The following is a 13,498-nucleotide window of genomic DNA, read 5'->3' as shown; positions in this document are numbered from 1 at the left end:
ATTTCAGTAAAATTTAATTAACGAAAACAGTGCGAAAAATATTGTTGAAAATCCTAATATTACAATTAAAATGATTCAAAATCACCACAAACAGACAAAAAAAATGACGAGACAGTAGTAAAATTTGACCAAAAACTTTCATAAAAATCATTAAAGACGTGTAAAAATTATTTAAAAAAACTCTAAATCAAAAAGTAACGAAATTCCAGTAACATTTCAAAACAAAAACATAAGTAATAAATTTTTAAAAAGATGTAAAAGTGATATAAAAACGCCAAAAAAACCCATTGAAATCAATCAAAATTTTCAAAATAAGATACAATTTCCAAAAATGATTTTCAAAAACAATATTAAAATGTCATACATATAAATTTCAAAAAAATGTATTAAAACCAATAAAAATCACAAAAAAACAGCAACAAAACATCAGTAAAATTTCACAAAAAATTGCACAAAAAAGTTGTTGAAAACACGTTGAAATAAAATCACCAAAAAGTAAAAAAATTTCAGCAAAATTTGCTAAAAATCGAGTAAAACGTTGATAAAATGAATGAATAATTCAAATATCATCGCTCATCAACAAAAAATAATAAAATACATATCAGTAAAATTTGATAAAATTTACATTATAAATTGTTGAAAGCTGTTGGCAAAATTGGTCTCGTAACGTTAACGATAACGAATTTAATCGATAACTTTTTATTTAAATTAAAATAAAAATTATGTTTCGTTTTCGAGAGTATAAAATTCCGTTTACGCGTTAATTATAGTTGGTTAAGTTTATGAGGATTTTATCCTCTTCAAATCGAATTACGTAAAATCGCGTGAAACAAATTGTTGGCTAGTTTAAGAGTTTAAAATTCGTAAAAATCGTTGGTTAGTAATTTTAGTTCGCGTATTTATTATTTTCGTTAGTTTTAAGTTTCGTTCGCGTTAATATTGATTTCGTCTTCGTTGAGTAAAGTTGTTGAGCTTTTTGCTCAAGTTCTATTTTTCTGTTTTGGTTTGTCGATCCATTCTCGGGTCGATGACCGGATAAAATAAATATTTTTATTTTATTGGTAATGTTTTTTGTTCGTCGAATTGTTCGAAGAAATTCAATATTCGAGTAGTCAGGAGTGATCGTTCGATATTTTGATCGATTCTCCGTACATGGTACCCGAGCATTGGTTTTTGGTCCATATCCTCTGTCTGTTCTTTTGGTCTGCATAAATGAGTACGAGTAGATACAGTGCTTTCTTATCTTCAAAGTGGCACAAAATTGGTTCGAAATGAGTAACGACGAATGTGATTTTAATTTGCGGTAACGACAATGGTTTTTGATTGGTAGTTGGTACGGTAGTTTGAAATTTTGGTTTACGACGATGACAGCGAATTGTAACGTGGTAAAAAAGGTAAATTCGATTCACGACGACGAATTTTACAAAGTAGTACTTGCAGTAATGACGAAACATAATTCTGAACGACGAATAACGGTGGTGTATTTTGGAAACGACGAAAAACGACGAAAAACGACGACGAACGTGCTAATGAAACAACGATGAAGTGATCGACAATGCTGATGTTGTATGTGTCTGTAATTTTGGTTCCGAAATGGATGTTATGTTTTTGGTCAACGTGAAGCGGTTAAAAACAACGACGATGTGATCGGGGTGATCTGTTATTTAATTCATCTCCTGGTAATTTTCCGTCTAATGCGACGACGACGACTAGCGTGCCAACGACGTTAAATGAATGGGAATATGGTAATTGATTCGCGATTTTTTGTTTGATGATAACGTAAAAATTTGGTTCACGATGGCGAATTTTTTGGGTGACGACGAAAAATCTGGTTAAAATACAAGCGACGATTCCGAGTAAACGAAAGAAGTAATTTAAACGCGATCCAACGATCTGGTAGTATTTATATGTACTTATGTATAGACGACAACGACAGTGTATTAGTATTATTTTTTTTTATTTTTTTAAAAAACGTGATTATGGTAATTATTGTTTGAAAAACGATGACGACGATTTAAACGACGTAAAATAAGTGTATTTGAAATGGGTAGTAACTTTCAAAAATATCGTAGTAATTCGCGCGGTTCATTTTCGGATCCTTTTTGATGTTACTGAAGCAACGGCATAGGTCACATTGATAGGTAGTGCAGTTTCTACAGTGATGTTAAATATGTGAAAAGTTTCAATTCAAATGGTACGAATTGTCTGTGGGGTTTTAATGGTTTTCTGATCGTTGGGGGAAAAATTTTACTTCTTCAGTTCATGGAAATGAAAATTTTCATAGAACAAATAGGTCGATTTAATAAAATTCAAACTTCCGATTATAGGTTCGAGTGGTACAAGTAACGTGAAAAATATAATAATCACATACAATGATTCGAGTGATTCAGATTTGAGCAATGGTTGCTCCTATATTTCTGGTAGTGAGTCTGACGACGAATTTTAAAATACAGGTGGGGATTTCGATTTCAAAATGAAAAATGAGATTTTTTGGTTTTTCTAAACGATAGTAAAATGTTGAATGTTTTTGACATTGATGTGACGAGGGTAGAAATTGAAAACGTGAATTGTACTGATTGTTACGATTTCTCTTTGGCTTCTGGAGAGGTGAGCAATGTTTTGCGTTGATGTAGAAGAGGCTTGAAATAAATTTGGGAAGAGGAGTTTGTATTGATATCGTAATTGGTTTAACTATTGATGTTAAACATTCAGTGGCATAAGCGACGTTAATTTTTCCAGCTGTGATGCTGTTGAAAAAGTAACAAAATTTTTTTTTTTGGAACCTGAAAATATTAAAAGACGCGAAACATTTCGACGACAAAGTTGCAGAGTTGAGAGTATACTAAATTTCTGAATTGGATTCTGTGAGTATGAGTAGTACCTAGTAGTGATCAAGAAAACGACAACGATTGTGATGTAATTCAGTAGCAACAACAAAGAGGACGATTCCAATTCTGTAATAATGTCTGGTGATGTATCGAGGGTAACGTTTGTGATGGCTCAATTGCTCAATCGTCGGGTGGGTTTTTTTTTTCCTTCGTTTTTCAGGAGCGATGATTCAATCATTGCGAGGTTTGATAGGAAATTAAACTGGTCATGTAGTTTAATGAGGAAAATGTTTTTTATATCATTCTGCTCTCATGATGATGATAGGTACATAACGAAGTATTTTACGAACAACAACAACGATTTGGCCAAATCAAATAACGTAACTATTCAACGAATAACGATAACAGTAGGTAATGAGTATTCCAGGTGATATTGTAATATGGTTTAAGGAAAAATAACGACGACGAGACATAGGTAGATAGTGTAAAATCCGGTAAAAGGAAAAATAACCTTTATTAAAAAATTGTATGAAGTGTAAAATCCGGTAAAAGGAAAAATAACCTTTTTTTAAAAAATTGTATGAAGAGTAAAATCCGGTAAAAGGAAAAATAACCTTTTTTTAAAAAAAAAAATTGTGTGAAGTATAAAATCCGGTGAAAGGAGTAAACCTTTTATAAAAAATCAGACGACCATGTAAGGTTATGTAGTGTAGGAAAGGAGTAAACCTTTGTTTCAAAAAAAAAATCAGACGACACTAGTAGTGTAATATTATCAACGTGAAATTCGAGTAACGTTGGTAGTCAACTGAGCAGCAATGGTCAGTCATATGGTAAGAGTAGTAGTGTAGGTGACAGTGAGTATCTATATACAATAGTTTTATGTTTTTGGATTTTTCTGATTCAAAAAGTATGATTTCTGATTTGTTAGGGATCACAAATCTTGGATTGCGTTTTTGTTTCGAATGCTACAAATGACAACGGTAGCAGTAATTACCTACTGGTTCTTTGAGTTCAGTTGGTATAACGTGTAAGGTAAAGTTGGGGTAATGAGTAATTGTACGAGTGGCAGTGTACTTACCTGAAAAGGAAGTTACTTATACAAGTAAAGAGGAAAGCTCCATCGATGGTGGGGAAGTTGTTGTCTCGACTCATGTCGATGCAGCTTTCAGAAATGATTTTGAAAAATACGGTGACGAAAGCGAAAGGATCAGCTCATGGTTTTGGAACTACCTAGGTATAGTTTTACGAGTTGAAAATCATTTTTGATATGTGGATTTATTGTGTTATGACTATAGTAGGTAACAAGTGATTTATACGAGGCGCGTTTGTTTTGGTATTTATGCGTGAAAGGTGATTGTATCTACTATAGATTTTGGGAAAAAGCGATTGTAGTGATTGGGACAAATGTGTGTATGGAAATTTAAGCGATGACTTTTAGTTTAATTCTTCAGTTCATATGTTTTGTAAGCTTAGTTTTGCGATTGGTTTTAGGTACAAATTTCATTTGTTTCTGACTTTATCGTGGTTGAAAGTTTTTTGGCTTAAAGCCTGGTTGGTAATGACAAATTTACAAAATGATGTTGATTTCGATGTTACTTTTCTTTATAAAGTAGCGATTTTGATTTTAGTCTACAGGTACAGGGTTTATTTTCAATACATTGTTGAATAAAAGTGATCGAAAAAAAATCGAACAGTTATGGTGTAAAAGTTTTGGGAGTGCGAATTGATGATGGTATGATTCATTCTGCATAATTGTTTATTGAGAAATTTTGAAAATCACCATCAGGATAGAAACAGCGTTGTTGTTTATTTATTTATTTTTTTTTTCAAATTTGGAGGCGATAATCGATGTTTGTGTTAATGAGTTGAGTGTAAGATGAAAAACGGCGTTGAAAATGAAAATTTTTAATAATGTTGTTAAAACAGTAGACCTTTCAGCTGCTGAAGATAGTGGAAACGATTTGTTGATGTCTACGAATTTGGGTGGATATGATGAGTGTGTGTGTACTGTAGAGACTATGTTAACAAAGATGAGATCGAGTGAACTAACTTTGATTGAAAGTAATAATATTGTCTGGGGAGGTAGGTATAAATTGATAAAAGTCATTAGGTAGTATTTATTTCAAAGTTTTTCCTAAGTTCAAAAAAATTGTATACTAATGATGTCGTTGATTCAGTAATTAGTATTAACAATCGAATTTTATTTTCGCGAATTTCGGTGCAATGATAATCTCCTACATTATTTTATTTGGATTGCGTTTGTTCTTAGTTACAATTATTATAGGTATCTATTTTGCGTTTGCAATAATTTTACGAAATTTTGTGATTTTGTTTATGGATTCTTATTTATAATGATTATTGAGAACCAACAATTATGTTTATTTACGATTAGGTTATTTTGAACAAAAGCCACTACGCGTACGATATTCAAACGTTTATGTAAAACATTGTATCGCGCTTAATTCAAGTTTTCGAGTCGATTTTAGTATAATTCAAGTACAAATTTTGCTGTAAAAATATTTTGGTTCGAAGTGTTTACAAACACCAGTAGTGATAAAAAAGCAACAAGTTTTTCGTTTTATTTAGTGGTACGCGTGTTAGGAAAAATATTTTTATGGTGGGGTGTTGGCAAAATTGGTCTCGTAACGTTAACGATAACGAATTTAATCGATAACTTTTTATTTAAATTAAAATAAAAATTATGTTTCGTTTTCGAGAGTATAAAATTCCGTTTACGCGTTAATTATAGTTGGTTAAGTTTATGAGGATTTTATCCTCTTCAAATCGAATTACGTAAAATCGCGTGAAACAAATTGTTGGCTAGTTTAAGAGTTTAAAATTCGTAAAAATCGTTGGTTAGTAATTTTAGTTCGCGTATTTATTATTTTCGTTAGTTTTAAGTTTTGTTCGCGTTAATATTGATTTCGTCTTCGTTGAGTAAAGTTGTTGAGCTTTTTGCTCAAGTTCTATTTTTCTGTTTTGGTTTGTCGATCCATTCTCGGGTCGATGACCGGATAAAATAAATATTTTTATTTTATTGGTAATGTTTTTTGTTCGTCGAATTGTTCGAAGAAATTCAATATTCGAGTAGTCAGGAGTGATCGTTCGATATTTTGATCGATTCTCCGTACAAAAGCGCGTTAAAATGGTAAAAAACACCCCAAAAGCGTGGAAAACAATAAAAATTGCAAAAAAGTGATGCAATAACTAGTAAAATTTCAGAAAAACATCATAAAATTTTTCAAAACAATATCCCTAAAATATTATAAAAACTCAAAAAAAGCGGGGAATGAATAAAAAAACGCCAAAAAAAAGTCAGCGAAAAATGCATGAAAAATGGTTGAAAACACGTTAAAGTAATAAGCAAACACCAGGAAAAGTGTCCGAATTACTTAGAATAACACAAAAGCAATGAAATTTCGGTAAAATTAGATAAAAATTGAATAAAAAAAGTAAAAAAAAAACTTAAAAATTATACATTAAACATTATAAAAACACGAAAAAATTAAAATTGTTAAAAAATTCGAAAAAGTACCTAATGAAATTTTGGAAAAATTTGACAAGATGAAGCAAAATTTGCATGAAACATCGTTCATAAATGATTTAAAAACATGAATAAGGTAAGTATTAAAATCATTGCAAAAATAAACTAAAAATGGTACTCTCTTCATTTAATTTTATTCAATTTTTTTTAGAATCAAGAAAATGCATCAGGTCATTTAGGTCTCCATCAAATAATTTTTGGATTTATTTTTTTCTCTTTGGATACTCAAGTCCGATCGATTTGACCAAAGCAAAATTCAATTTTCAAATTTTAGTCAAAGATGAACTTTTTGCGATGGGGTTTACTTTAGAAAAAGCTTGACTGCGGATAAGGATAGTAAAGTAACCCTCAGTTGTGATTTTGAAATTAACAAGAGGAAGTTAGTACCTACTTATGAAGTTATGATCCAAAACTATCGTCATAGAGTTCAGCAGTCTGAAAATTTTCAGACTGCTGGTGTATTTTTAGTACCTTCCAAAAGAAACTGAATTGCTTCCCCCCCCCCTAAAAATTTGGTTCTTTCGCAGCTTTGAACTATTTTTTTTTTTTTAACTTTCAGGAACGCTGGACACATCAAGAAGTCACCTACCAAAAGGACTATTTGTCAATTTTTTTCATCTTTTATGCTCAATTTTCATTCAGAAAATTTACTCGTGCTATTTTAGAAACCCTTTAACCTTATCTTGGGTGAACTGTCGAGCTAAAACACATCGTCGCACGTAGAAAAAATTGCAATTTGTATCTTATGTTCAGGTTTGTTGAGAGCGATTTTTATCAAATATCTACTCATTATTCACCTACCAGATTTCACGCTCAAATTCCCATATTTTAGGATAAAACTGCCTACATTTCAAACTATTGGCAAATTTATGTACATTAAGCATCGAAGAATAGCATACCATTAAAATGAAGGCATTCACTACACCTTCGATTTCCCACAAATGATGCAAAATACGCGCAAAATACTACAACACCTTCGATGAACCACTTAGGCAACTTATTCAACACCATAAAGAATTGCTGAGCAGACGCTCGACAACGAGGAAATAATGAAAGCGCTATTATGATTACACCCGTATTTTTTCCAGACTTGATGCAGGTTATGTGGTACTTCTACTTACATCATTACGGGTTATTTCGAATTTCATCTCGCTTTAGTAATCGATGTGTAATACAAAGTCAAAACAATGAATTTCAAGCTAAAATATTAGGCAAGTTGAATTTTTTACCTGGTATCGGTACGATGAACAACTTCAATAGGTTGATTAAGTTCACTTCTTGGTAATCTAGCAACAGGTTCTTGGACATTACACAGTACTTCGTTAACCGAAGCATGCGATCCTTCATGGTCGGTGGTTTCCGGATGGACAATGGCTAAGATACGTTGATGCTCCAACAAGACATCTACAGGATTCGGATGGACGGCACTGGGTATAACCAAATCCACGCGATCCTTTGGGACGAAATCGATCAAACGAGGTAAGCGATCGACGCTGATATCAGAATCGGAAGACTCGTGGTGATCTTCTCGATCCGGCGTCGGACACCGGTTGGATTTTTCATTCACTTGGGGCGGTGGAGGAGGTGGCCTCTTTTTACCATATTTCGTCACCGTTTTAGGTATTTCTTTTCTGGGTAAAGGTTTCGGCGGTTCTTCTGGTTGAACGTCGATTTCTGTGATATTCTGGGTTTGGTAACATTGGTCTTGGAACTTATCCGGAGGGTCTAACATTACTTGGCTACCATCTGGGTTTTCTTTCAAGATGGCAGCAGCGACCAGTTTTTGAAAAAGGTCGTTGTTGTCTTCGATGGTAACACTGGAGGAGAATTCGCGTTCCAGTTGTAGGAAAGGTTCGAGAACTTTATCTAAATCGAATTTACGTTTGGCGAAATCATCGGGCGAAGGTGGACCGGTGATTTCGGCCGATGTAATGGAACGTACATCGGAAAAGCTGGAATTCGAAGTGGTTGGAGTTGAGAACTGTTTGTCTACGACTGTCGACATACTGCTGCCAGTATCGTCAGATTCAGATTCGTGATTCGCTAATGATGCGGTCTCTTGACCAATCAAATCGGTGTAAACTTGAGGTTCGGGTACGTTGAACTTTTCCCTCTCTAGGGCCTTCTCTTTATCGAATCCGCTGCCATCTGAGAGACCATTGGTTGATCGAGCACAAATAGATTTGGAATTACGACGAGGGTATTTACGAGGTGGCACCGGAGGTGGAATATTTTTAGCCACTTGTTGTTTCCCACTGTTAATTCGTATATTGTTAATGTCTCCTTTTTTGACACGAAGTTTCAGCTGAACGTTCGACTCTTTTAGGCTACGAACGCACTCCATACGAGTCATCTCGGTCACTGGCACGTCGTCAATTTGCAGTATCTCATCTCCGGGTGAAAAATGCCCCCAAGAGACGACCGTTCTGGATGCCGGACTATCCGGAGCGCACGACTGGATCATTAACTTGGAGACTTTTTCATTGGCGTTCAAACCACCGTCGAATTTCAACCCGAATCCTAATCTTTCACCGGGTAACCTGTACACCAGAACTTCTTCGCTGTCGGAACCGTTCCAGTTATCATTGTTGACGGCTCCGATTGATAAAATCGTCACAAATGGTTGCTTATTTTTCGGCTCGATCGGATCTACCGTGACTACGGTGACAAACTCGGGATTAACCGGCTTCGCACCGTAGTCTAGTTTTTTTCTAGCGTTATCATTGAAGAATATATCACCTTCGACGGTCGTCATATTGCCAGAATGAGTATCTATGTTTTACGAAACCGGATTCTCAAACATAGGTATTAATTATTTAGCGCCATAATAAATTTCATCCGTTGGTACGCGAAGAAAACTATCCTCGAAAATTTCTCCTCGGTTGCGTGACCTTCGTAGTACTCTGAAACAAACGTCGAAAGTTGGCTATATTAACGTATGTTCGCTATTTATAAAATGCGAATTTTAAAACACCAAGGTATATACTGTCAAAGTACCTATATATTTCTAGACGTAACTACACGTGTAAGTATTTATTCTTAATGCTTATCAATTATTTGCAAATTTTATGCACAATGTGTAAATGATGAAGATGACGCCTCCTAATGCTGTATGAAGAAAGTAACATCTCATTTAAACATAATTGCGTCGCTTAAGAACGTCGAGTCGCCGACCCATCTATGGTATTATTTCGAATACATGCTGAAATAATCAAATTCGCATTCATCCGCGTTGTACGTGCCGTTTTTGGCATTAATCACGCATTAATACATTATTTATGAATGAAATTTTCACCTACAGTGTGTCACGAAAATTCCGAATGATTCGTAACGATCGGAAATACGTATCAAGTTTGGTTTCGAGGTGTTTTATCCCCATCAAACTTTTTTTAATTTACCTACAGGGTGTCTTAAAAATCATAAAACCTCATTTTTAAAAAAATCTGAATTGATTTTTGGAGAAAATGTTGCTTTTGAAAAACAGAAATTGATAATTATTCAAAAATAGAATTAAAAAAAAAAGAGTTACTTCATGAAGGGTACGTTCTACAAAAATAGGTATCTATCTGTCTTCGAGCAGGTAGGTACATTAAATTTTTTTGTTGAAAATTTTCAAGATATCGCAATTGAATATAGGTACCTACCCAATCTCCTTCTTGTGACATTGGGACTTGGGATCAATTCATCTCTCAAGAGCGTAAATCTTCATTTACGTTTCTAGGGAGATAATCCGCTACATTATCTCCCGCTCGCTAATCGCTCGGTGGACAAACTAGCGATTTTCTCCCTTAAAACGTAAAATATATTATGGAACAAGGGAGATACTGTGATCTTCAACCATTTTGAGTTACTTCCCTCGCTTCGCTCGGGAAATAAACCTCAAAATTTGTTGAAAATCACATTATCTCCCTAGTTGCATAATCTACTATTTGAGATGAAAGTCAATCAAAAAAAAAGGTCCTCAGAGAGGAGACATTTTCGAAAAAATCGTGGTTTTTCGTTCTAGTCCCCACCCAGCCAGTTTTGGAAAAAATGGTCCAGCTACAAAAGATGGTATTTGAGCTTCTGTATCGACCTAGGTCATTGCATCAAAATCCAAAACCATTTTCAGGGTCCTACTGAGTGGCTGCATATATTTCCAAATTGCTTATTTTTTTGATTAATTCGTGTTTTGAATTTTTTTTTGGTAATTATTTTATATTAATTATGTAATTTTTTTGTGGTCAAATAAATTTGTTCGTGGTGATGTGGAATAAATTTTCTGCGTTGATTTTGAATTCATTTTTAAAATTTTTTCGGAATAGTTTTTAATTTTTTTGAGATGATTTGACGGAGTGTCTATACTGAAACCAAAAAAGCAAATTTCTTGCCTTTTCCTTGCCTTTTTCAAGCTTTCAAACATGAAATTTCGTACCCCTCCTCATATTTACGTATAGATGATCTTCGTTACCCCTCTCCCAAAAAAAAGTTTTTTATCAAAAATTTATGGATCGAAGCCATGTTATTTGGGGCGGGAAAGAAAAATCGAAATTTTAGGTAATTTTTGAAAATCCTTCACAATGACGAATGATTATTTTATTGAAACGAAGGTAAAATTACTGCTCGAACGAAAATGTTTTGATAAAATTGGTCCAAAAAACACAAAAACGACCATTTTATATGTTTTATTTTACATTTTCACCGGAGCATAATTGTACCAAAAATTTTGAAAAGTTAGTACCTTCTGTTCAGAAAAAATGAAAAATTCGCACTTTTCAAATAGTTTGGGCATTACGAGTATTTTTGGAATTTTCTAATTTAATTTTTGAATTCTTAAAATTCTTGAAAGTAGCATCTTGAATAGCCCGAGCGAAGCGGGGGCAAAAGCTTCCGAAAATTTGTAATTCGAAAAGTAGAACAACATTACTTTTAATGAAAGGATTTGATTTTTCTGATCTGAACACTTTTCAAAATTGGTGGGATAACTTCAATTTTTCAGAGATTTTTGATATTAATATTTTGGAGATTTTCTTGCTTTTTGAAGGAATTTCTATACTATTTTCTTGCTTTCTTGCCATTTTCTTGCCAATAGACACTCTGATTTTAGTAGGTATAGATAGAATAAATTTTTTTGATGGTGATAGAATTTCATTTCTTTAGTGATTTATAATTTTTTTATTGATGCTTTCAAATAGAGTTTCTTATATTGATTTCAAATTATTTTTTTGTGGTGATTTCAAATACCTTTTCCCCCAGAAATTCCAAATGAATTTTTTGCGATTATTTTGGATTTTTCTGCAGTAATGTTTTTGTGGCAATTTTGAATAATTTTTTTCGCAGCAGTGCAAACAACATTTATCATGGCGATTTAGAATCAGTGAATTTTTTGGCAGCTTTCCTGAAATTTTATTTATGATTTAGTAAAGATTTTTTGGTGATTACTGATTTCAAATGAATTTTTCTTGCAAATTCAAATTAGTTTTTTTTGCTGTCGACTTAAATAAATTTTTTTCAATTTTATTTCAAACGAGTTTTTTCGCAGTTGAATTAGATGATTTTATCTTGGATGGATTAGACTGCTGATTACGACATAAATTTTCTCGTAAAAATTTCAAATATCTGCGGTTTTTTGAGGTGATTTAGGTAGAATAAAATTTTTGATCACAATTTAGTTTGGAATTTTTCGTGATTTTCATGAATTTTTTGTACCAATCTGCACCATCTTCGTCATTTAAAAAAAAATGATAATAATTTCCAGATGATAATTTGAAATTTTTTCTGTTTATTTAGTTTGAAATTTTTCAATGATTTCAAATGAATTTTTTGTTCGGTGAATTTCGATTAAGTGCAATCGAATTATAAGTGTTGAATTTTAATAAATTATTTTGAGGTGATTACAATTTATAAATTATTTTTTTTGTTTTTCAACGGTGAGTCGGCGACTTGAAATTTGATTTATGATTCAGTAAAAAAACTTTTCTGCAGTGATTTTGAATGAACTTTTTTCGTAATTTCGAATCGTTGAATTTTGACTCTTTTTTTGGGGGGGGGGGGTGGACAAATGGATATTTTCGTAATCTCGAATACATTATTTTGATACTGGATTAGAATAAATTTTTCAGCGGAGAAGAGAATTGATTTGGGATTTTTTAATTTTTCGTAGCAATTTTTAATATTTTTTTCCTTTTTTTCTTCGTCTTGGTTGATGATACCTTTGCTCAAAAATGTTTGGCTGGCCTGAAAATGTGTAGAAATGCATTTCAGATAGTCACTACCTTGTCACATCCCTCTCCAAGCTCCTCTTTCACAAGTGAGTTTCTAAAATATGTACATATTAACTCCCTTAAGAACTTTTGCAACATACTGTACATAAACTCTTCGCAATTTACAAACCCCACGACATTACCGCATCTCTATTCTCTATACTTCTTCAGTAACATCATACCTCGAATAGCCAAGCCAAGTACTTGTACATAGCAGAAGTACAGTTAAGTAAGTACGAATTGTCGTGCATTATGTGCACGAATACCTAAGATACCTTTAAAAGATTCTCTCAAAATCGCGATTTTTATTATTTTTTCTAGAGCGTTACACGCTTTCGAGAATCGATCGAATTATATGCAATTAAACGGAATAGCTATAGAGTAAGAGAATGCCGATCAGCAAATACTCGTTCGATGTTCATGATCACGCTAATATGCCTTGGATGCCGTAGTACCTACATACATAAGCTGCAGATAGCTGAAGCTCGAGTGCATGTTTAACTTGATCGGTGAAATGATGATGAGTTAAATTACCCGGCGTTATGTCTGATTAAGTATTTACTTTCGCTAGTCTAACGGTTCTGTTTGATAGTATAATTGAGATTAATGATTATACGAGTGCGATTTACGTTTACTAGATGCTATTGAAAATAAACACGCAGAAGTGATAAGAAAAAAGTGCAAGTTTTTTTATTTTTGAAATGCATTATATGTAATTGGAATGGGAAATGAACTCACGAGAAGGATACCAATGAGATACCTACGAGTATTATACATATGTACTTATTGTACCGAATCTAAAACTTTAATACAACGACACGACGACGTTGACGTAACAAAATTTTACGAATATGATTTTCAAACATCAAATGGCGGGCTTGAAG

The 13,498-nt window shown here is 33.1% G+C and overlaps 1 protein-coding gene across 2 annotated transcripts in view; it reads right to left on the bottom strand.

Annotated features, from left to right (window-relative positions):
* bbg (big bang) overlaps positions 1–13,498 on the bottom strand; it is a 316,775-nt gene that overhangs the window by 248,714 nt on the left and 54,563 nt on the right. For both annotated transcript variants that reach the window (XM_065351257.1, XM_065351258.1), the window contains exon 2: positions 7,602–9,275. In XM_065351257.1, the coding sequence (XP_065207329.1) occupies positions 7,602–9,127 (1,526 nt within the window). In that variant the 5' untranslated portion in view covers positions 9,128–9,275. The remainder of the gene's footprint in view (positions 1–7,601; positions 9,276–13,498) is intronic.

This window comes from Planococcus citri, chromosome 2, assembly GCF_950023065.1.
Source record: "Planococcus citri chromosome 2, ihPlaCitr1.1, whole genome shotgun sequence".
Classification (NCBI taxonomy): Eukaryota; Metazoa; Arthropoda; class Insecta; order Hemiptera; family Pseudococcidae; genus Planococcus; species Planococcus citri.
This window is presented reverse-complemented; position numbering and strand designations above follow the sequence as displayed.